We start from the raw sequence: 25,259 nt of genomic DNA on the forward strand, positions 1-25,259 counted from the left end.
GCCTGCAGTCTGGCTTGGCCGTGCATGGAGCGAGCAGGTTCCTCACCACCAAACCTTGGCATCCTGCATTTTGGAAGCCTCGGTGTGGCTTATTCCTACCTAGTGAGTGAATCCTATTTTTTTTTATCTCTGCCAGACTGGTTGTGTGTGTGTGTGTGTGTGTGTGTGTGTGTGTGTGTGGTGTGTGTGTGTGGTGTGTGTGTGTAGGGGAGTGTCGACACCCAAGCAGACAAGATCTTTCATTATTATTATTATTATTATTATTATTATTATTATTATTATTTGCAGTACTGAGGATGGAACCCGGAGGTATTCTATCTCTGAGCAATAGCCCCAGCCCTATTTTTTTATTCTTTATTTCTTGAAACAGGGTCTCGCTGAGTTGCAAAGAGCCTCACTAAGTAGCTGAGGCTGACTTCGAACCTGTGCAATCCTCCTGTCTCAGCCTCCCAAATGCTGGGATTATAAGCGTGCCCACCACTCCAGGCTCAATCTTTCAGAATTATAAACTAGTCCAATCAATGACAATAAAATGTGTGTCCTCGCCCCTTTAGGAGGCAATAATTCTGGACAGTTGGTAGGAACCCCCAGCACTTTACTAAAATCACATTAAGAATCTCCTTTGGCCGGGCGTGGTGTGCACGCTTGTAATCCCAGCGGTTGGGAGGCAGAAACAGGAGGATCGTGCAGGTTCGAAGCCAGCCACACTGGCTTAAAAGACCCTGTTTCCAAAAATAAAAAAGTATAAAATAGGTCTGGGAGTGTAGCCCGGAGGTAGAAGGGTTTCCAGGAACCCCAGTACCACCAAAAAAAAAAAAAAAAAAAAAAAATCTCTGTTGCCGGGCGTGGTGGCACACACTTGTAATACCAATACTTGGGAGGCTGAGACAGGAGGATCGTGTAGGTTCAAAGCCAACCTCAGCTACTTAGTGAGGCTCTCAGCAACTTAGTGAGTCCCTGTTTCCAAATAAAGTATAAAATAGGTCTGGGAGTATATCCCAGAGGTAGAGGGCCCTTGGGTTCCATCCCCTGGACCTAAAAAAAAAAAAAAATCTTCCCTGGGCATGGTGGTGCACGCTTGTAATCCTCACACTTGGGAGGCTGAGACAGGAGGATCGCGCAGGTTCGAAGCCAGCCTCTGCTGGCTTAAGAGACCCTGTTTCCAAATAAAAATACTAAATAGGTCTGGGAGTGTAGCCCAGAGTTAGAAGGCACCTGGGTTCCATCCCCAGTACTACCAAAAAAAAAAAATCTCCTTTGTCCATCTTGACCATTTTCAGAGCTCTCTGTGATTTCCCATCCAACCTTATGGGTGAAGGACAAATGAGAAGGAAGCCATCCCTAAACCCCTGGTTTGAATTGTCTCAGCTTGGGCTACTGTGACAAAATGCCGTGGACCAGGTGGTCTGAGCAGACATTTGTGGGAGCTGGGAGTCGTCCATCAGCTGCCAGCAGCAGATCTAGGTGTGGTGAGGCTCTGCTAACCAGTTCACAGACAGCTGTCGTGTTGACACATCCTCACCTCGCTCTTCTCACGGGGACCGCAGCAGGGCAGGAGCACGCAGAAGCACGCGTGGCCCCTCCAGGCCCAGCGTCACTGGGCGCGCTCCAGGTGCAGGGGCAAGGAGGCACGTGCTCCCCACGCTGCCAGGGAAGCTGCCCAGAAGAGGAAGGACCGCAGCCACCAGCTCCACCCACGGCCCAGAAGCTCGGGTCCCAATGACCCCGCCTGGTTTTCAGTCTTCGTGGTCCAGTATCATCCATCCAGGCAGCCCAAAGCCCTCTCCAGGGGTTCTGCAGGTGGCACAGAGTTGATGGACCTTGGAGATCTTACAGAAGTCAGACAGGCTTGGGCAGCACCAGGCAGGAAACTATTTGGACTACAGCTCAAACTTAGCCTGGCCCGGCTTTCCCCCTGCCCAGAGAAGAGGGAGACATTCCCTAGGCCCCTTATAGACAAGCATTAAACAATTTCTCCTCTAGAAAGTAAGATCTCTGTGTCAGAGGTTTTGTGTGTGTGTGTGTAATGTATGTGCTGGCGATTAAATTCAAAGGCATTCTACCTCCGAGCTCCACCCCCAGCCCTATTTTTTATTCTTTATTTTGAAACAGAGTCTCACTGAATTGCAGAGGGCCTCACTAAGTAGCTGAGACTGGCTGCGAACCCAAATCCTCCTGCCTCAGCCTCCCGAGTCCTGGGATTACAAGCATGCCCACCACACCCGGCAGAGTTCTTCTTTGTAATTTTTTTCTTCTTTCTTTTTTCTTTTTTCTATTTCTTTGGGGGAAGTTTTTATTTTCCCAATAAACAATGCCAGCAGTTTATTTTTGTCGGCTGGGCTGGATCCTCCACCACTTCCTCTGTTTATTGAGAGATTGACTACAGGATTGAGACGGCGCTACTGTTTTATTCTCTTTTGTGTGTGGTTTCTCTGGTTGGGAAATAGAGGCTCTGCATTCTTTCTGTATTCGGGAAACTTCAAAGTTGTAAAAATTTGGATAAAGTACATCAGGGTTATGGGTGTTCTAGATTTTAGGCTTTTTATAACTTCCACATATTCCACATTCGTTCTGACCTCAGGTCAAAGAAATGCTTTTGAAAAGAATAATGATTTGATCCTGGTGATGGATGGAGCAAAAATACTGGGGTCAATAAGTTAAGTTTTTTAAAAAGAAGACGAAGAAGAAGAAAAAAGAAGAAGCAAAAACTAGCCTTTGCAAACTTTAAGCTTAGGCCTGCATGAAATAGGAGTCTTGTCCAGCTGTATTCTTATATAAAAAAAAAAAGTCTGCTGTGAACATATTTTATATTTTTCAAAGTTTACCAGAGTAAAAGGCTTGAGTTAGGGGAGACCAACTGCTCTGAGCTCTCGGTCATCTTCCCCGCTTCTGTGGGCACATTCTCTGGCTGTGACTTTAGTATTTTTACCTATGTATTTTGTTTCTTCTCTTTTGCACAAAAAGTCCAAATATCTCCATGTATGCTGGGGTTTAAAAAGTGCTGCCTAAGATGTGTGTTTTAGTGATTTACTGAGCAGAGAAAAGCAAGATGCCGGGCACAGTGGCACACGGCTGTATCCAGTACTTGGGAGGCTGAGACAGGAGGGCCGCAGGTTCAAGGCCAGCCTCAGCAACTTTGGGATACCCTTAGCAACGTAGTGAGACCCTCTTTCAAAAAAAAAAAAATAGCACTGGGGTTGCGGCTCAGAGGTAGAATGTCCCTAGGTTCAATCCCCAGCACCAAAATATATATGTTTGCACAAGCAATGTTTGGTGTATCTATCATCTGTCATCTATCTATCTATCTATCTATCTATCTAATATATCTATCTAATCTATCTATACCTATCATTATCTATCTCTGGATAGACTGGTCATCTATCTATCTCTTGTCTTTCTAGAGAGATATACACGGACAGAAAATGCACAAGGTCTCTCTCTAAGTAAGACATCAGAATACCAAGTCACCTTGCCTTTGCTTAGCTTTCCCCCATGACCCCACCTTTTATAATTGTATGTTTCAATTTGTCTATAATAAGCATACAACCTTACAATAATAGGAAGTAGAATTTTTAAAGAGAGGAGAGGTTTAACGCTTGACCTATTTGCATCCTGAAACTCTTCTAATTCTAAGGAAACTAATAATAAACGCTCAAGTCGGGGCCCTGCTTGAATGCTGAGAATCACCTGGCTAGCACTACCATGATGAGGCCGGGATGAAGAAGCAGGAGATGGGAGGATGAGTCTGGACCCCAGAGACTGCCTTCCTCCTCTGGCAGGCACTCGTCGGTCCCAGGAGGATCCGGAGCTGTCCAGACACCCAGAGCTCTCTGACTCTGGGCTTGTTCACTGGATCTCATCTGCAACTTACATCCTGAAGTAACCAGTACACCAAGGGTCGGGCAGATCCTGCCAAGTGAAATAGGAAATGTTAACTCTTTAGTACTAGGGACTGAGCCCAGGAGCACTCTCTCTCTAAGCTACATCCCAGCCCTTTTTAAATTTTTATTTATTCGTTGATTTATTTTGCAATACTAGGGATGGAACCCAGGGGCATTCTGCCTCTGAGCTCCACCCCCAGACCTATATTTTATTCTTTATTTTGAAACAGGGTCTCACTGAGTTGCAGAGGGCCTCACTAAGTAGTAGCTGAGGCTGTCTCAAACCATGATCCTTCTGTCTCAGCCTCCCGAATGCTGGGATTGCGAGTGCGCACCACCATGCCGGACTATTTTTTATTTACTTATTTTTATTTTTATTCGTTATTTATTTATTTATTTATTTGGTACTGGAAATGGAACCCAGGAGCATTGTGCCTCTGAGCTCCACCCCCAGCCCTAGTTTTTAGTCATTTTTATCTTTTTTATTTTTTATTTTTTTGCTGGTCTGGGGGTGGAACCAGGGGCATTTGACCTCTAAGCTACACCTCTGACCTATTTTTTATTCTTTACTTTTGAAGCAGGGTCTCACTAAGTTGCGGAGGGCCTCACTAAGTAGCTGAGGCTGTCCGCGAACTGCGATCGTCTGGTCTCAGCCTCCCGAATGCTGGGATTACAAGCGTGTGCCACTACGCCCGGCTTTTATTATTTTTTTGAAACTGGGTCTCACTAGTTAGGAGGGCCTCACTAATAGCTGAGGCTGTCCACAAACCGCGATCCTCTGGTCTCAGCCTCCCAAATGCGGGGATTAGAAGCATGTATCAACATACCAGGCTATTTTTTTATTTTTAAAATAAAATAGTTTTTTATTAAGTTGCTTAGGTTTCTCTGAGTTGCTGAGGCTGGCCTTGAGCCTGCAAACCTCTTGTCTCAGCTTCCCAAATACTGGGACTACCAGGCATGCGCCACCATGCCCCACAAGATCTTAACTTATGTGTAGAAATCTTATCTTGTGCAGCTGTTTTAAAGAACAGTGACATTGATTGCAATACTATGGCCAAGCTTAGGTTTCGAATTTGGTAAATGGTGTTGTACTTCTTACAAATCAAAAGAAATTATAGATTATTTTTTTTCTTTGCAGTGCTGGGGCTCCAACTCCCAGCCCTCACAAGCCTAATGTACATTCGCCTGTATTCCAAATGTCTTCTACTACAGTTTGCAAATCTGGGGACATTTCGCTGGAGCAATGACAGCCGATGACCGAGGTGATCGCAGGGTGTTTTGGAGACCAGAGTGCCATCCATAGCACCTGTTGCTAGGCACACAGAGACTAATGAAGAAGGGGGGGACTTTGCCACAGAGACAAGGGTAAGGTTGGCTTTGTCCTTTTTTTTTTCAGGTCTGGGGATGGAACCCAGAGGCATTTGACCTCCGAGCCGCACCCCCTGGCCAAATTCTTATTCTTTATTTGGAAACAGGGTCTCACTGAGTTGCAGAGGGCCTCACTAAGTAGCTGAGGCTGAATCCTCCGGTCTCAGCCTCCCGAGTGCTGGGATTACAAGTGTGCGCCACCGCGCCCGGCTTTGCTTTGTCCTTTTATTGAAATAATTCTTAGGACAGCAAACCAAGCCAAGGGAGGGTGCACTGGGAACCCCAGCCCCATGGACAGTCTCATGGACCCCCCTTTTTGTCGGACGGGCCATTTTCAATCCTGGGCCGAGGCCGCTCATGCCATTGTGGGTAAGGCGCGCAGAGTCAGCGAATGGGGATTAAGCGACAGCTCCGAGCAATTACATCCCATAAAGTCCTAAATGTCTAGTTTATCAGGAGGAATCCAAGTTCGGCTCCTGTTGCTAAAAGAAAAAATAAAAAGCAGTGCATGTATTACTTACAAGCAAACCTGGGGGCATGCCGCCCATTATCAGCAATAAACAGATTTGACTCTTTTCTAAATGAGATTGGCAGGGCCCAGGGGATTTGTCAGCATCTGGATAATCCTCCAATCAGCTTCCCGCCCTGCCATGGTAATAGAAAACGGTCAGTAATGAGGCTGGGTAACAATCTTCTTGTCTGGTGCATTAAAGATAATTCCACACAACCCAGAGGGTCTTAACCAAACAGCCCTCGCGATGTGGCTTGACGCCGTGCATCTTACGGGCATCGTCTCGCCGGCGGCCGGCTCTGTCACCGCCGTGCAAGTAGCTGGGCCCCCACTTAGAGCGAAACACCGGCTGGATTTCTGGAATTTTCAATCCAGGATGGGATGCGGAACCAACACAGAACCCAGGGGCCATAAAGAGGCGCAAATGCATGTATATATCATGTTATCCACTTGCAAAGACGCCCCCCGGGCCTGGCCAGAGCCAGGTGGTAACTGCAGCTCTGCTCAGGTGACACTGCAGTTTCTCTTTTCTTCATCTTATTGTTCAGATGCTTGAAATGTACCATTTTTAATTTTATTTTTATTTTAACTACCTTTAGTGGTGCATTATAGTCTCACATCATAATGAAGTCCATAGGGTTAGTAGCATATGCGCACAACATCGGGGCTAAATGCACCTTGTGTGTATGTGTGTGTGTGTGTGTGTGTGTGTGTGTGTGTGTGTGTGGTACTGGGGATGAAACCCATGGGCATTCTGCCAAACTATACCTCCAGCCCTAATTTATTCTCTCTCTCTTTTTTTTTTTTTTTTTTTGTGGGTCTGGGGATGGAACCCACGGGCATTCTACCTCTGAGCTATAGCCTCTGCCCTATTTTTTTAGTCTTTATTTTGAAACAGGGTCTCACTGAGTTGCAGAGGGCCTCGCTAAGTAGCTGAGGCTGTCCGCAAACTGCGATCCTCCTGTCTCAGCCTCCCGAATGCTGGGATTACAAGCGTGTGCCACCACGCCCGGTTTCTTATTCTCTTATTTTGAAACAGGGTCTCACTAAGTTGAAGAGGGCCTCACTAAATTACTAAGGCTGGCCGCCATCCTCCTGTCTCAGCCTCCCAAGTGCAGGGATTGCAAGTGTGCACCACCATGCCCAGCTGAATGTACTGTTTTGAACAAATAATCCTTACGGTTCAAAAAATACACCTAGTTTAAAATATTTTTTTTGTGTGTGGTACTGGGGATGGAACCCAGGGGCATTCTACCTCCGAGCTACATCCCCAGCCCTATATTTTTATTATTTATTTTGAAACAGGGTCTCACTGAATTGCAAAGGGCCCCACTAAGTATTAGCCGAGGCTGTCTGCGAACAGCGATCCTCCTATTTCAGCCTCCCAAATGCTGGGACTACAAGCATGTGCCACCATGCCCGGTTTAGTCTAAAATATTTTAAATTGCAGAATTGCAGCTGGGTGCGGTGGCGCATGTCTGTATTGCCAGTACTTGAGAGGCTGAGACAGTTCGAGGCTAGCATCAGCAATTTAGCAATTAAAACTCTGTTTCGAAATAAAATAGGATTGGGGGTGTGGCTCGAAGGTGGAATACCCTTGGGTTCAATCTCCACTGCAAAAAGTAAGAAGATTCAATACTTTGAGTTCAACAAATATGTTTTGAATATCTGCCGTAGGTGGACCTCTCGAGTTCTTGACACACACCGGCGAACTAAACAGGTCCGGACCCCATTCCTACCTCCCATCCTGCACATATCTTAAATAAGTACATTATCTAGCCATTAGGATGCCCGAGCGCGGTGGGAGAAGGGTAAAGGGAAGGGGTGTGGCACCACCGGGTGCCGACACTAGGGGGAGCTGCGGCACGGTTTTGGAGGCTGAGATTAGGAAAACGAAGCAGACCTCAAATTAGACTATTGGTCTTTGGGAGCCGGAAGGAATTTTCGAGGTCACTCATAGAAAGGAAGCTCGGGCCCGGAAGGACCACAATGTGGTCGCTAGTTATTCTGCGTTTGGCCTAAATCTGAGAGCCGGTCTGTTCCTCTCTCCCCAAGGATCCAGGCGCAGCCTCACCGGTATCAAAAGCGGCTCGGCCCAGGAGGGCGGCCGGAGGGTTTTGTATGGAGCAGCGGGAGGCGGCGATGATCTCAGACTGTAGTTCTGTCTTTGCCACTGTTTAAAAATCATTCCACAGAACTTCTAATAGGTCTCTTTCTAAGTGCGGGATTCTGAAGTCTTAAATCCGTGACACCAGCCCGCTCAGCCTTTGAGACTCTGCTTTGGTGAAAATAACCTACCTGTGCCAGACACCAAAAGGAAGCAAAAAATGGATTCTGATAAAGAGCCTTTGGTGTTCGTACAGAAAGAATAAAGCACCTTCATTTCCCTAATCAGCCCGGCTCTTTAGGACTGGAAGGTTACTTAAATGTTACAGCAAGCCAGGTTGATTAGATGTTGTTAGCTGCATTTCTTTGCATGCGTTTCTGGGATAAAAGTTGAGGCGATCTGTATTGACAGTTTTTTGCCAAATATTGCTAAGATTAAAGGTGGACGTATCTGAGTTCCATTACAGCTACAAGGCGTGTGGTTAAAGTATAACTTATTTACAGTCCAGAAGGTGCCACTGGCTAAGGCCTGAGCCTCCTGGGGCTGGAGATGTAGCCCGGGGTAGATCGGCCGTCCAGCATGCTGAGTTCCTGGCTTCCACCCTCAGCATCAGACAACAAATGAAAACTGGGCATCAGGGTATTTACAGTCTGGAGCCTCTGGGTTCTTTCCCACCTGCTCTGCCTTCTCCCTAGACGTTCACCCTGCGCCTCCATCGCAGACCTCTGGCTCCCTGCCCTCGGATGCGGGAGTTACAGCATACCTTCTACAAACGTGTTTCATCAAAGTTTCACGGAGCAGGGGAGAGTTCAGAAGTGAAAACCCAAAGACCTCAGAACTGACCTTATGCTTCAGTTCCAAGAGGAGTGGACAGTCACGGAGAAATGTGATTGGACAAACGGGCGCGGTCCAGCAGCGATGGGCAGGGGAGGGGACCCGGCCGTGTCTGTCTTCAGATTCTTCTTGGCCTCTCTGTGAAGCTTTTTTTTTTGTACTCCTGGGTAGAGGGCAGGACCCCTCTGGAATGAGAGCTTTTCAAAGGAAAGGGGAGAGAAAAGCCTTTGCAGGTTTTATGGCTGGCTTTGGGGGAGAGGGATTCTGGATTGTGTGAATCACTTTGGGAGGGGGGCCGGGGCCAGGAGGTCAGAGGGCAGGAGAAGTTTCCAGAAGCATGGCTTCTGAGACCCTCCCGTCCCGCTTTGGTTTGCAGTGAAGCGCGCCGGGGCACCATACCTCGCGCTATCTGTCCTGGGCCCTGCGGTGCCAGAGGCCCAGCTTCAACAATGGCCGGTGTTGGCTGGTATTCTGGTACCCCCTGTTGTCACCGGAGCCCATTACTGTAAACATTTGATGTTTTTAACCCTATATGCCCCCTTTTTTCCCAACCCCCTGCCAGGTTCTTCTTTTTTTAAAATGATATTGGGAATTGAACCCAGGGACATTCTACCTCCGAGCTACATCCCCAGCCCTATTTTTTATTATTTATTTATTTATTTATTTATTTATTTATTTATTTTGTGGGTTTGGGGATGGAACCCAGGGGCATTTGACCTCCGAGCTACACCCCCTGCCCTATTTTTTATTCTTTATTTTGAAACAGGGTCTCACTAAGTTGCAGAGGGCCTCACTAAGTAGCTGAGGCTGTCTGCAAACTGCGATCGTCTGGTCTCAGCCTCCCGAATGCTGGGATTACAAGCGTGTGCCACTACGCCCGGCTTTTATTATTTTTTTGAAACTGGGTCTCACTAGTTAGGAGGGCCTCACTAACTAGCTGAGGCTGGCCGCGAACTTGTGATCCTCCTGTCTCAGCCTCCCAAGTACTGGAATTACAAGCATAGGGCACCATGCCCAGCTCCCTGCCGGGTTCTTACCCCACCACGTTGACCTCATAGATCCTTAACCCTGTGTGACTGCGCCCTTGGGCGAGTAGGTGCTTTTCCTTTTTCTTTACTTTTCTTTCCCGTTCTTTTCTTTTTGGTCTATTCAAAGCTGTGAGGACAGCTTTGACTAGCCTCAAAGCAAGAACTCTGGATCCCTTTATCTTAATTGGAAATAGGTCCCGAAACACACACGCTACAGAGAGAAAGTGGCTAAAAGTTTATTTGATACATTTAGCATTAGAAGACAGCTCCGAAAACCCACGTGTCAGTAATCTCATGGAGAAGTGCGATAGAACTACAAGCCGCTGTGATTGCTTCCAGCAGGAGGGGAGGCGCTTAGAGTGGGGTCAGGGCTAGGGAGAGACACAGGAGGCACCGGCCTTGGGTGCAAAAATGAAAGGGCAGGCTCCCAAGTCCTCAGTAATGAAGGTAAATGAATTTCAGTGCAATATTCTGAAAAGCAAGATAGCAGAGCAGGGCGTGATGACCCACAGGTATAATCCCAGTTGTTAGGGGTTGAGGTAGGAGGATTGCAGGTTCAAGGCCAGACTCAGCAATTTAGGGAGACCTTGTTTCAAAATAAGAAAGGAGCCCAGCATTTGGGAAGCTGAGACAAGAGGCTTGTGGTAACTACTTAGTGAGGCCCTTTGCAACTCAATGAGACCCTGTTTCAAAAGAATGAATAAAAAATAAATAGGGCTGGGGGTGTAGCTGGGAGGTAGAATGCCCCTGGGTTCCATCCCTAGGACCGAAAAAAAAAAAAAAAAAAAAAAAAAAAAGCCGAGGGTCTAGCTCCTAGGAAGAATGCCCCTGGGTTCAATCTCCAGCATGAAAAAGGACGGAAATGGGAAAACCCCATGGTAAACACACTATGAAGTTGTGATCAAGACAGGATGGTTGTGCCCATTTCCCTTTGCCTCAGCCTCCAGTGTGGCCTGGGGAGGGGGGCTGTCTGGGACTATTGTGGTCCTCAGGGGAGGTAGGAGAGGCCGGGCCGGGGATGTGGGAGCTGGTGGGAGACCTGAAGGGGATGCAGCAGTCCCTCCCGCTGGCCTTTCATGCAGCCACACTTCTGTCCTGCACACCGGCAGCATCTAAGTTCCCCGTTGCTGGGACTTTTCAAAAAACTTGGCACCCACCCTGGCAGCACAGGTTTTGTTTGTTTAAATGGGCAGCCCTGTGCAGCCAAGGGCATGATTTTAGCTTCCCACAATTCTGAGAACTCTTTTTCAGGTACAAATTCAGAGAATGAATGGAATGAAGCCACAACTTCATAAAAGAAAAACGCAGAGCCGGGAGATAAAGAAAAGGTCACGGGTAGAAAGGGGAACAGGCCGGCCAGCGGGGACACCGCTGGGCTCTGTAAGGAGGAGGTGGATGGGCAGGGTCAGGCTGTGTGAACACCTGAGTTCTCACAGCTGCCGGCTGACTGCGGAAGGGGAAGGCGAGGGCTGTGCTGGCCACGGGGCTCCCCAGCCTTTTCTGTGCCCAGAAAGCCGCCAAGAGCTGCTCGACCCTATCACTGGCACACAGATCCTAGATTGCTGACCAAGGCATGCACGTGCATAGGCGGTATTTTTTTTTTTTTTTTTTTTTGGCGGTATTGGGGATCTTTTATTTTTGAAGGGCCTCACTGAGTTGCGAAGGGCCTCACTAAGTAGCTGGAGCTCTCTAGGAACCGCCATCCTCCGTTCTCAGCCTCCCAAATGCTGGGATTACAAGCGTGCACCACCACGCCCGGCTAAATAGGCAGTATTTTAACAATAAAAACAACAAAGAAATTCCTAGAAAAGTTGCCCTGGGAAAATAACAAATTCTCTCAGCAGTCACGTAAAAATACCCAGAAGCTGCCGGGCGTGGTGGAACACCCCAGTAACCCCAGTACCCAAAGGCTGAGGCAGGAGGATCGAAGGTTCAAGACCAGCCTCAGCAACTTTGTGACTCAGCAACCTAGCAAGACCTTGTTTCAAAACAAAAAATAAAATGGAGCCGGGGATGTAACTCGGAGATAAAATACCCCTGTGTTCAATCCCCAGTACCAAAAACCAAATCAAAACCAAAACCAAAACCCCAGAAGCAAAGGGGGACGTGGATTCGGTGACCAGAGAAACTTCGGGAGTCATTCCTGCCGGTCTTCTGCTCCATTCCTCGGGACAGCAGCCGAGAGTATCTTGAGGGCTAGCACAGTCCTGGCCCAGACTTGCGGTGACCTTGGCGCAGGGGGGAGTGGCTAAGGCGATATGGGCGTGTCCAGGGCGTGGCTAAACGAAGACTTGTAGAACCGGGATGGGGCGGGGCTAAGAGGGAAGGGGCGTGGAGATCAAGGGATCGGGGCGTGGCTATGAGAAACGGGCGTGGAGAGCTGTGTGGGGCGTGGCCAAGGGGGAAGGGGAGTGGATAGCAAGGGTTGGGAGTGGCTAAGGGAGAAGGGGCGTGGATATCGGGGTCGGGGCGTGGCTAAGGGCGAAGGGGCGTGGATATCGGTGCCAGGGCGTGGTTGTGGGCGTGGCGATAGGTGCCGGGGCGTGGCTAAGGGAGAAGGGGCGTGGATATCGGTGCCGGGCGTGGCTGTGGGGCGTGGCGATCGGTGCCGGGGCGTGGCTAAGGGAGAAGGGGCGTGGATATCGGTGCCGGGGCGTGGCTAAGGGAGAAGGGGCGTGGAGAGCTGGTCGGGAAGATGGCGCTGCGTGTGCTGCGGAGGGCGGCGCGTGGAGCGGCGGCGGCGGCGCTGCCCAGGCTGTGAGTGCAGGTCCCTTCCCCGCGCACAGGCTCGGGTCCGCTGCAGCCGGTGGCGGCGGCCATCGCCCGCAGCCCTCGCGGGAGCCGGCGCACCGTGCTCCCGGCCTCGCCAAGGTCGCGGGCGCGGTGCCTGTCCGGGGAGGGCTCGTGCGTGGACCTGGAAAGTGGGTTCACGCCTGCGGGCGAGTTGTCTGGACTCGGTCCGTCCCTGGAAACAAAACCACACAGCCCACAGCGTCACCCAAGAGCGCGATCTGCGCCCAGGGGCCCGGAGGAGCGTCCGAGGGGCGGTCCCTCGAGTGACAGCCCCCCGCCCCTCCCCCGGTTGCTTCTCACAGTCTAAAAGGGCCACATGCTGTAGGATTCCAGTTACGTAACACTCTGGAAAAGGCGAAATCTAGAAATGGTGACAAGTTTGCTTGCCAGGTTGGGTGAATCACTGAAGCACGTACCTAACTTACCTAAAAGTATTGAGAGCCTCCGAGAGGTTTTGCTTTGATCTCGATGTTTAGAGTATTCGGAATAAAACTTTAAAAATATTCATTTTGAAATAACCCGTTAAGCTTTTAGCACATATTATATTTAATTTTTTCTTCGTTCTAAGTTTTTTTTTTTTTTTTTGGTACTGGAAATTGCTCCTAAGGCCTGTGCACGCTGAGCAAGTGGGCACGTGCTCTACTACTGACCTACATTCTCAGTCCCCCGCCCCCTTTTAAAGTAAGAGTGTAATGGTCTATTTATTTCTTTACTTCCTTATTTTGGGTGCTGGTGATTGAACTGAGGGGCATTCTACAACTCTTATCTGTACCCCCAGACCAATTTTATTTTTTATTTGGAAATGATGTGATTAAGTAGCTGAGGCTGGCTGTACACCTTGCAATCCTCCTGTCTCAGCTTCCCAAATACAGGCATGTACCACCATGCCTGGCTGGTTTTATATTTTTGAAAAATTCATTGGCTTACTAATGGACAATCGGAGTCTCATATCAACTGTTTTGGAAACAATATTTGGAAAATTCTGAAGCCGGGCATGGTGGCGCACGCTTGTAATCCCCGCGCTTGGGAGGTGGAGACAGGAGGATGGTGCAGGTTCAAAGCCAGCCGTGCTAGCTTAAGAGACCCTGTATAAAATAAGTCTGGGAGTGTAGCCCCGAGGTAGAAGGGCTTCCAAGAACCCCAGTACCACCACCAAAAAAAAAAAAAAAAAAAAAAAGAAAGAAAGAAAGAAGGAAAGAAAGAAAGAAAGAAAAGAAAAATTCTGGGCTCTGAATGTCATTACTATTTGAAAAGGCCACATCTGAGAGCTGCCGGCCTAGCACCGGTCGGCTTGCTAACATGATGCTTTGACATGCTGGCATTGGTCTTCCCGGAGCACCATGTGGAGAAGTAGGGAGTGTCTTGAAGCCCTGTAACAGCCAAGCACATAGCTCCTGGGCCAGAACCTGGTGCATCTATGTGCTGTGTCTTCACGGCTCACCCCATGACAGACCCATCTTCCCTCCTCCTCCTCCTCCCTGGCTCAGGAGATCACCCCGGGAGCCAGAGCGGCAGCTTGGCGGTGGGTGGCAGGGGGAACGGGCCTGTCTTGAGGTTCTCTTTCTGACCTGTCAAGAGACCAGCCTGTGTGGCCCGTTGAGCAGTGGGTCCAGTCCCCACTTGTGACGTGCTTGGCTTAACACCCAATGCCCTTCACTCCCTCCTCATGCCGGCTTCTTCTCGGCACTCAAGGCCACCAGGTAGAGTCTAGCCAGGGGTCAGACAGGCTTGGGTCCTTGCGTCTTGGCAAGACCTCAGGGTGGCAGAGTGAAGGAGCCCTGCGTGATGCTTGCCCATGGCTGAACCTCCAGTCTCTGCGTTGCCTTCAGCCGGGCCAGTGGGCTGCTGACACACTGCTGATAGGCAAGGGCTGTTCCAAACCCCTTCCTGACCCGTCAGATTTGACCCAGTCGCAGGGCTCTCCCTCCTGAGGCCCGGACTGTCTTGTCCATGTCCGAGTTTCTATAAATTACCCTGCCTTTGCGGAGGAGGCAGAGCATAACTCCTCACCTGACCGAGCCCAGGAGTAGATACGTGAACACTAACCCACGTATGTGTGCGCATCTCTAAATGTCTCCATGTGGAGCCATCGGCAGCCACGTAAGCTACACATGCGTTCGTACTGATGTCTCCAGCTCTAAGCCATCACTGCACACGGACACCACCCCTGAGTGTCTGAATTCCACTCTCACAGCCAGAAGCCCGGCGCTCACCACCAGGTCTGCTCAAAGGTTCAGCTCCATCATACCTAGGGAGCCGTCCCAGGATCGCTAACCTGAACTCCTTGGCACAGAGTTCTGTCCACTGGAATACTCCGTGAACTTGCTCTCCCTTCAGTCTTACAAGTCCCACTTGTTTCCAGAGTTACTTATTGACAGTACCTTTTTCGGCTTGTCCCCCCAGATGCGTTTGTTAAAGTCCTCATTCTTTCCCAAGGACCTCTCTGCCTCCTAGATTTTATATTATTATTATTATTATTATTAGTATTATTATTATTACTAGTAGTAGTAGTAGTAGTACTGGGGGTTAAATCCAGGGACATTCTAACTCCAGGCTACACCCCCAGCACTTTTGTGTGTGTGTGTGTGTGTGTGTGTGTGTGTGTGTGTGTGGTACTGGGAATGGAACCCAGGGGTATCTATCTCAGAGCTCTACCCAGCCCTATTTTTCTTTTCTTTTTTTTTTTTTTTTGCGGGTTTGGGAATGGAACCCAGGGGCATTCGACTTCTGAGCTACATCCCCTGCCCTATTTTTTATTCTTTATTTTGAAACAGGGTCTCACTGAGTTGCAGAGGGCCTCACTAAGTAGCTGAGGCTGTCCGTGAACCGCGATCCTCCGGTCTCAGCCTCCCGAATGCTGGGATTACAAGCGTGTGCCACCACGCCCGGCTCTCCCAGATATTTTTAAATTACTATTATTGAGGTTCATTCTTTGTACTGCATAGTTGTATGGGTTTTGGCAAATACATGCCATATATCTACCATGGTGTTATTATGGTATCATATAGACTTATTTCCCTAAAAATTCGGTGTATTCATCCACACCCCTTCCTCCTGGGCTCCGGGCAAGCAGTTATGTCACCATCGCTATCTTCTGCTTTATCCAGAATGTCATATGGTTGAAATCCTGCAGCATGTGGTGTTTGTAGACTAGGTTCTTCTACTTAACAATAGGCATGGAAAATTCCTTCAGATCTTTTCATGGTTTGATAATTCATTTCTTTGTGTTGTTGAATAATATTTCATTGTGTATAGATGTATCATAATTTGCTTATCCATTTGCCTGTTGAAGGACATTTTGATTGCTTCCAGTTTTTTATTTGATTAGGAAGAAATATATATATTTGTATGTACATTTTTATGTGACAGTGTCCTCTTATTTTATGAGCGGGGGTCTTGCTCTGTTGTCCGGGCTGCCCTTGAACTCATGATCTTATTGCTTCAGCCCCTTGAGTAAGAGTTGACAGGTGTGTGTCATGGTGCCTGCTCCAGAGGAACTTTTCAAGTAAATTGGATAAATTCCTAAGAGTATAATTGTTGCATTGTTTGGAAAGATTATGTTTAGTTTTATAAGAAACCACCAAACTGTCTTTCCCAGTAGCTGTACCATCTTACATTTCTACCATTTCTCCACATCCTCGCCAGTGTCCGGGGTTGTCAGCTAGCGCACATTTGTAATCCCAGTACGTGGGTCCAGTACGTGGGAGGCTTAAAATAGGAGGATCGTGGCTCGCAGCCAGCTCCAGCTACTTAGTGAGGCCTCTGCAACTTAGTGAGACCTTGTTTCAAAATAAAGAATAAAAAATAGGGCTGGGGGTGTAGCTCAGAGGTAGAATACACCTGGGTTCCATCCCCAGACCCACAAAAAAAAAAAAAAAGAAAAGAAAATTAACCTTTGTAATAGGTGTTTGATCGTTTCAATTTGTTTTATCTTGTTTTAACTTGGAATTTCTTCAGATGATGTTGAACATCTTATCATATGCTTCTTGGCCATCTGTAGCCATCTGTATATATTCTCTGGTGAAATCTGTTCAGCTCTTCTGCCCATTTCTTAATTGGGTTGTGTGATATTGTGATATAATAACAAATATATATTTGGTCTCTGTTGCTGTTTCCTGGCACATAGCTCTTAAAACTCTCGGAATCTCCAGGGTGATGAGAGGATTTTGTAAGCTAATGAGTTGACTGCTGTGGGGGCTGGGGGAAGCTGGGGAGCTTCAGGATAGGGTCTGTCACCAGAAAGACCAAGGCCTGATTGGAGGCTTGGAACTTTAAGCCACACCCCCAGCCCCTGTGGAGGGGAGAGGGGGCTGAAGTTGAGTTGATCACCTTCAGCCGATAATATAATCAGTCAACGAAAACTTCATTAAAAATCCAAAGGAAGCCAGGGTGATGGTGCGCACTTGTAACCCCAGTACTTGGGAGGCTGAGGCAGGAGGATCGCAGGTTCATGGCTGGTTTCAGCTACTTAGTGAGGCCCTCTGCAATTTAGTTGAGACACTGTTTCAAAATAAAATAAAGGATAGCTGGGTGTGGTGGCGCATGCTTGTAATCCCAGCGCTTGGGAGGCTGAGACAGGAGGATTGCGCAGGTTCGAAGCCAGCCTCAGCTACTTAGTGAGGCTCTCAGCAACTTAGTGAGACCCTGTTTCCAAATAAAATATAAAATAGGTCTGGGAGTATAGCCCAGAGGTAGAAAGCCCCTGGGTTCCACCCCCAGTACCACCAAAAAATAAATAAATAAATAAAAGGATAAAAAAATCAGGCTGGTGGTGTAGCTTGGAGGTAGAATGCCCCTGGGTTCAATCCCCAGAACCCCCTCAACACACACACACACACACACACACACACACACAAAGGGCAGTGTTTGGAGGGCTTTCAGGCTGCCAACACCTTGGAGGTTCCTGGAGGGGTGTGAGGGGAGCTGCAGCCCTCCCCCAGACCTTGCCTTCTGCACTTCTTTCCTTCATCTATATCTTTGTCCTCTTCTTTATAAGAACCCAGTATACGTGTTTCTCCGAGTTCTGTAAGCGATCCTAGCAAATTAGTTGGACCCCAGGACAGATGTCTTAGGAACCCCAGAAACGCAGGTAAGACAACCTGGGGTTTTCAAATTGCATCAGAAGTGGAGGCGACCTTGTGGGACTGAGCCCTTAATCTGTGGGACTGATTCTGACTCCTGGTGGAAAGGGTCAGAATGGAATCAGAGGGCACACAGTTGGTGTCTGCAGGAAAAAATGTTAGCTCGGAGTGCGGTGACCTCCCCCCTACCCCACACGCTTCTGGTCAAAAACATTCTGTGTTATATTGAGTTGTGAAATGAGAAAAAGACAGCTTGTTTTGTTTTGTGTCTTACGGCCACACCACCCAGTGACTAGGGACGGAAGAGCTGGTCTCCAGACACTTTGGGGATGTTCCCTCATCTCTCTGCCTGTTTCCTTGGATTCACTGCTTTGTGCTGGGGATTGGACCCAGGCTGAAGTCTCTGCTTGGTTAGCTTAGCTGCCACGCAGAGATTTCCCCAATGTGAGAATCAATATAGCTCCTAGCATTTGCCGGGGGACTCTGTGCGTGTGCGTGTGTGTGTGTGTGTGTGTGTGTGTGTGTGTGTTGGGAAAGGTCCAGCTTCCCATCCACAGCTGCCTTCGCCTCACTTTCTGCTTGCCCAGGAGCGGGTTAGTCATGAGAACCTAAGGTCTTCCCAAGTTTTTCCTGACCATGTACCTCGCCCAGGCGTGCACACACCCTACACATTGCAGGCCCTTGTCAATTCTCAGCCATATGCCAGAGCTTCTCAAAGCCCCCATGGACATCTCATCCGCCAGCGGTTCCTTTTAAGCTTTTGGATTAGCCTTTTACTGGCTAGCTCACCAAAACACCCCTCCAGCTGTTACCTCCGTCTCAGCTGTGACGTTACAGAGTCCATGCTGATTGTTTTGACCAAAGATCTTGGAAGAAGCGCTGTTTCCCTCCCGTGTGGATCCTGAGTCAGGTTAAATAAAGCCTTGTGAGTAGGTCTCCCGGGGTCCCCACACAGGTCACGTCGGGACGTCCTCTGGGCATGGGCCTCTAATCCTGTTCTGTCCCCTTCACGGGCTTCCAGGAGGCTGGTTTCCCTGTGATGGGGGTGTAGGTTTTCAAAGCTACCACAAAGCTGTGAAGAGGGGCAGGATAAAACACTACAAAATTGGATGTTGTGAGATTCACCTACTTTTCTTTAATAAATGGCCCCAAGATTATGGCAAGCCTTTGGCTAATGCTTAGAGTTCTATAAAGGATGATTCGGACCTTTTTTGCCAATATTCTTAGTGCTTGGATAAAACACACACACACACACACACACACACACACACACACACACACACACATTAGTACTAGGTATTGAACCCAGAGGCATTTTACCTCTGAGTTACACTGCCCAGCCAGCCCTACTTTATTTTTTATTTGGAAACAGGATCTCACTAAATTGCGGAAGGCCTCACTAAGTGCCGAGGCTGGTCCTGAACCTGTCTTGGCTTCCCAAGTACTGGCATTCTAGGCATGCACTACCATGCCCGGCAAGAGATCAAAAGACACCATTTTCAAAGGTCCTGTATTTGTAGTTTGTGCTGAAGTCACCTCTGCTTAGAGTTTTAATAATTGATTTAAATTCATAAACATTTTTTAGCATCTATGTGATCATATGGCTTTTTTGTTTTTAGTATGTTAATGTAGTTAATTATAGTGATCAAACTTTAAGTTAAACCAACCTTGCCTTCCTGAAGTAAATTCCACTTGATCATGATATATTATTTTTATAAGTTGTTGGATTGAACGTGCTCATATTCTGTTAAAATTATGTGCTCCTATGCTCATAAGGAGTGCTACCTAGGTCTTGTTCTGTCTTGGTCTGGGTTTATTATTGGGGTAGTGATGGCTGTATGAAATGGGTGCTTCCTCCTCTTCTGCTTTCTGGAATGGTTTTTGTAGAATTGCTAATATTTTGCCCTTAAATGTTTACACCTGGAGGTTTCTTTGTGGGAACAATTTAGGCTACAAATTTAATTTTTTAGTTGATATAAAGCTGATTAGATTATCTACTTTGTATGGGCGTGTGTGTGGTTGGTACTAGGGATTGAACTCAGGGCCTTGCGCACGCTGGACAAGTGCTCTCCCACTGAGCTACATCCCCGGCCCCTGCCCAGTTCTTCTTTAGTGGGATTTGGACCTTTATGTCTTTCAAGGAATGTTGCCATATCATCTAAGTTGTCAAAGTCACGCATAGAATGGTTCCTGATAATTCCTTAACCCGATTTTTATAGCTTTATGGAGGTATAATTTACACACCATAAAATTCACCCTTGGTGACTCTATAATTACATGATTTACAGTAAATTAATAGTCATGAAACCATCAACACCATCTATTTTTTTCGGTATTGGGAATTGAACCCAGGGGCATTCTACCTCCGAGCTACACCACCAGCCCTATTATTTTTTATTTTGAAACAGAGTCTCACTAAGTTGTGGAGGCCCTCACTAAGTAGCTGAGGCTGGCCGCAAACCTGCGATCCTCCTATCTCAGCCTCCAAGTACTGGGATTACAAGCGTGCGCCACCACGCCTGGCTCACAATCTAGCAATCTAGTTTCAAATCTCAGTCTCCATTATCTCCTTACATACTTTCCTCTCTTTCTTTCTTTCTTTCTTTCTTTCTTTCTTTTTTTTTTTTTTTTTTTTTTTTTTTTGGTGGTACTGGGGTTCCTGGAAGCCCGTCTATCTCCGGACTACACTCCCAGACCTATTTTATTTTTGGAAACAGGGTCTCCTAAGCCAGCACGGCTGGCTTCGAACCTGTGCGATCCTCCTGTCTCTGCCTCCCAAGCGCGGGGATTACAAGCGTGCGCCACCACGCCCGGCCTCTTTCTTTCTTTTTCAATACCAGGGATGGAACTCAGGGGCCTTCTACCTCTGAGCAACGCCCCCAGCCCTATTTTTTCATATTTTATTTGGAAACAGGGTATCACTAAGTTGCTGAGAGCCTCACTAAGTAGCTGAGGCTGGCTTTGAACCTGCGCGATCCTCCTGTCTCAGCCTCCCAAGCGCAGGGATTACAAGCGTGCGCCAACACACTTGACTGGCTTTACTGATATTTTCTCTCATGTTTTTCTGTTTTCATTTTCAGTGATTTCTGTTCTATCTTTATTATTCCCTAATTTCAGCTTACCTTGTTTAATTTCTTCTTTTTTTCTAGTTTTTTAAGGGGCAAATATAGATAATTGATTTTAGACCTTCTTGCTTTTTTTTTTCTTCCCTATGCTGGGGCTGGAACCCTGGGCCTGTGCATGCTGGGCAAGGGCTCTACGGTGGAGCAGCACCTCCGGCTCCCCTCTGTACCTTTTTTTTTTGGTGTATGTATGGTACTAGGGATTGAACCCAGGGGCATTCTGCCGCTGAGAGATCCCCACAGCCCTATTTTATTTTTTATGTTGAAAGAGGGTCTCACTAGGTTGCAGAAGGTCTCACTAAATTCCAGGGGCCAACCTCGACCTGGGATCAACCTCGACCTGGGATCAACCTCAACCTGGGATCCTCCTCCTTTGTACTTTTTTTTGCACAGTAGAATGACCATAATCAATAATAACACATATTTCAAAATAACTAGAAGAGAGGATTTGAAAGTTTCACCACAAAAAAATGAGTATTTGAAGCCGGGCGTGGTGGCGCACGCTTGTAATCCCCGCGCTTGGGAGGCGGAGACAGGAGGATCGCGCAGGTTCAAGCCAGCCCTGCTGGTTTAAGAGACCCTGTTTCCAAATAAAAATATAAAAGAGGTCTGGGAGTGTAGCCCGAGAAGGGTTCCATCCCCAGTACCACAAAAAAAAAAAAAGTGTTTGACATAATGGATATGTAACCATTCTGATTTGATCTTACACAGTATATACATGTATGAAAGCATGACATTGTACTCTATGAACATAAAAAATTATTATGAGTCAACTAAAAATAAAATGCAAGCCGGGTGTGGTGGCGCACATTTGTAATCCCAAACTGAGATTGGGAGGCTGAGACAGGAGGATCTCAGTTCAAGGACAGCCTCGGCTACTTAGTGAGGCCCTTTGCAACTCAGTGAGACCCTGTTTCAAAATAAAGAATAAAAAATAGGGCTGGGGGTGTAGCTCAGAGGTAGAATTCCCATGAGTCCCATCCCCAGTGCTGCATAATAATAATAATAATAATAATAATAATAATAATAATAATAATAATTAAATAAAAGGCATGCTAGCAACACAATTCATGATAGCCAGATTATGGAAGTAACCCAGGTGTCCATCAACAGATGAGGGAGGAAAGGAAACGTGCTATGTATGCAGAGTGGAGCTGGACTCAGCCTTGAGGAAGGAAATCACGTCATTTGCAGGAAAATGGACGGAACTAGAGAATATTATGCCACGTGAGATCAGCCAGTTTCAGAAACTCAGGGCCGTGCGTTTTCTCACATGTAGAAGCTAGAGAGAAAATAGGACCACAAAGGGAATGCCTGAACATGGAAGGAAAGACAAGGAATAGTGAAGGGGTCGGAGCGGGGAGGAGGGACCGACCAGACACAGTGAGGTTACGTTCAGATCTGAAGGCGTCACTACCATCCACTCGCGAGGGTAGGGAAGGAACGGGAGCTAGCGAGCCGGGGGCAGAGGAACCACACCCAGAAATTCTGTGTGCGTGTACGCTTTGATTTTTTACTGCTGCCCTTTGTACTTTTTAAATATAAGCATTTACTAATAAATTTCCCTCCAAGGATTGGCTCTAGGAAATTTTATGAGATTTCCGATACGTCTGATCTGTTTTCGCTTCTTATCTGGATACTTTGTCTTGTAATTAGTCAAATCCTAAAGAAGGGGCCGGGGATGTGGCTCAGTGGTAGAGTGCTTGCCTGGCATGAGCAAGGCCCTGGGGTCCATCTTCAGTACCTCAAAACACAGGAAAACAAAACACCAAGACAAGCCGGGCGTGATGACACACGCTCGTAATCCCAGTACTTGGGAGGCTGAGACAGGAGGATCGCAGGTTTGTGGCCAGCCCCGACTACTTAGTGAGGCCCTCCACAGCTTAGTGAGACCCTGTGTCAAAATAAAAATAAAATAGGGCTGAGGTGTAGGTCAGAGGTAGACTGCCTCTGAGTTCAACCCCCAGTACCAAAAAACAAAACAAAAACAAACACAAACACCTTAGAGGATAAGGACTCACCCACAATACACATTCAGAGGCAGCAGCAAAGGGATATGCTGGATGGTTCCTTTCATTTAGTAGTGCCGGGGTAGAGAAGACCTGATCAAGAAAAAACACAAAGACAGTATGGTTTCTCTCCTTCTTTCTTCCTTCTTTCTTTCTTTCTTTCTTTCTTTCTTTCTCTCTCTCTCTCTCTCTCTCTCTCTCTCTCTCTCTTTCTTTCTCTCTTTCTTTCTGCAGTACTAGGGATGGAACCCAGGTGCATTCTATCTCTGAGCTACCCTCCCAGCTCTATTTTTGATTCTTTATTTTGAAACAGGGTCTCACTGAGTTGCAGAGGGCCTCACTAAGTAGCTGCGGCTGTCTGCGAACCGCGATCCCCCTGTCTCAGCCTCCCAGATGCTGGGATGACGAGCGTGCCCACCGCTCCCGGCTTGGTTGCTGTCACCTCTGAACGCAGTCTTTGATCACAGTCCCCTTCACTCCCTGTGCTGGTGGCTGCTCTGTGGAGCTGTCATTTTATGCAGGACTCCCTGTGGGGATGTCCACAGGTGACCTGGCTGAAATTAGGAATGCCGGTATCTAAGAAGCCCCAGAGAAAAGCCATATATGGTGGCATGCGCCTGGAATCTCAGTACTTGGAAGGCTGAGACAGGATCGTAGGTTCATCCTGTGAGACCCTTTGCAACTCAGCGGGACCCTGCTTCAAAATAAAAAAGTAAATAGAGCTGGAGGTATAGCTTAGAGGTCGAATGCCCCTGGGCTCGATCCACAAAAAGAAAAAATAAATAAATAAAAATAAAAGCCCAGAGAAGGTGGCTGGGATCCTGGGGAGGAATGATATGTAAGTATTAGGATTTTTTTTTTAAGATGTGAAGAGTTAATTGTAAAAACAATATGCTTTCCTGCCCCTGAATACAACAGCCTCCACTGTGTTCTGTTGATCCACATCGCTCACAGACGCAACAGGTTCAGTTTGGAGTTTTATTAGGCAATAAAGAAAATATTGAGGAAATGGTATTTGCGTTTTCATACAGGTCACTTGGGGACACATGTAAATCCATTGTAATTCAAACAGGTTTCATTTGTTTCATGTTGTTCTGTGACTGTTTTATGGTTATTGCTACGGTTTGAATGTGTTCCCCAAAAGCTCATGTGTTGGAAATTTAGTCCCCATGGCAACAGTGTCGAGAGCTGGTATCTCTGAGAGGCAGTGAGGTCATGAGATTCAGTCCTTCCTTTTTTCCTCTTTCTTTTTTCGATCCCCATTATATGCCAGGTTTAGAAAGGCTTTTAATTTGGCTGCTTCAGTTTTGTTTGTTTTCTGTTTTAGGGAGCTCACCTAGTCTAGGTGCTCAGCAGCCAAGGTCTGATGGCGTTGGTGATGTTTTGACACCCAACCCCAGCACGTAGATTTCATTACTACAGACGTTCATTGAGTTTATTTCTAAGTGTTTTTTCTTGGGAAATGAAAAGTTAAATGTTCCTGTCCCCAAATCTCTGTGGATAGACTTATATTCACAGAGGTTTCTTTCTTCTTTCCTTTTCCTTTTCCTTCCTTCCTTCACTCCTACCCTCTTTTTCTCTTCCTCTTCCTCCTCCTCCTCTTCTTCTCCCTCTCCCCCCCTCCCCTCTTCTTCTCTCCTCTCTTCTCTTCTTCTCTCTCTCTCTCTCTCTCTCTCTCTCTCTCTCTCTCTCTCTCTCTCTCTCCTTTCTTTTCTTTCATGGTGCTGGGGGTTGAAGCCCGGGGTATTCGACCTCCAAGCTACACCCCCAGTCCTATTTTATTTTTTATTTGGAAACAGGGTCTTGCTAGTTTGCTGAGGGCCTTGCTAAGTTGCTAAGGCTGACCTTAAACCTGTGACCCTCCTATGTCCGCCTCACAAGTAGAGGGATTACAGGTGTGTGCCACTGTGCCCCGCTCAGAGGTGACTTTCTGTGTGTGACATTTGACTCTCTTTGCTGCTTGTGGTCAAGTCACCTCCCAGGACGGGAACCTCCCTGTATCCCTGGACTGGCATCACCTCTTGGAGGCTTGTCTACCTGTTTTCCTTGGCACTGGAAGGTCCAGGCACAGTAGAATAAGTACCTAACACTGAACAATTCAGTAGACAATTTTCCATTCCTGCTGGCTACTCCTCCCTAGCCAAATGAGGGCCAGTTAGAGAAAGACTGTGTTCACTGTTTAAATAAAAGTTCTACATCACTTTAAAAACTGGTCCTAACCATAAACATATGTATCAAAGCTAATCACCAAACAAGCATGGGATCGAGGGAGGGGGAGGGAATGGGATGGGGGCTGGATGAGGGCTAATTGGATGATGTGTGCTTGTATATCCTCTCAAGTCTTGTATTCCAGTGTGATGTATGATTACAATGCACCAATAAAAATAAATTAAAAAAAAACTGGTCCTAGCCAGGCGTGGTGGCACACACTTGTAACCCCCGCCCTTGGGAGGCTGAGACAGGAGGATCACACAGGTTCGAAGCCAGCCTCAGCTACTGAGTGAGGCTCTCAGCAACTTAGTCAG

The 25,259-nt window shown here is 47.4% G+C and overlaps 1 protein-coding gene across 2 annotated transcripts in view; it reads left to right on the top strand.

Annotated features, from left to right (window-relative positions):
- Window positions 1–12,424: 12,424 nt before the first annotated feature.
- Window positions 12,425–25,259, top strand: part of CLYBL (citramalyl-CoA lyase) — a gene marked incomplete at both ends in the record, with an annotated part of 220,324 nt that continues 207,489 nt past the window's right edge. For both annotated transcript variants that reach the window (XM_080690335.1, XM_080690336.1), the window contains one exon: window positions 12,425–12,486. In XM_080690335.1, the coding sequence (XP_080546461.1) occupies window positions 12,425–12,486 (62 nt within the window). The remainder of the gene's footprint in view (window positions 12,487–25,259) is intronic.

This window comes from Muscardinus avellanarius (assembly GCF_963383645.1).
Source record: "Muscardinus avellanarius genome assembly, chromosome: 2".
Classification (NCBI taxonomy): Eukaryota; Metazoa; Chordata; class Mammalia; order Rodentia; family Gliridae; genus Muscardinus; species Muscardinus avellanarius.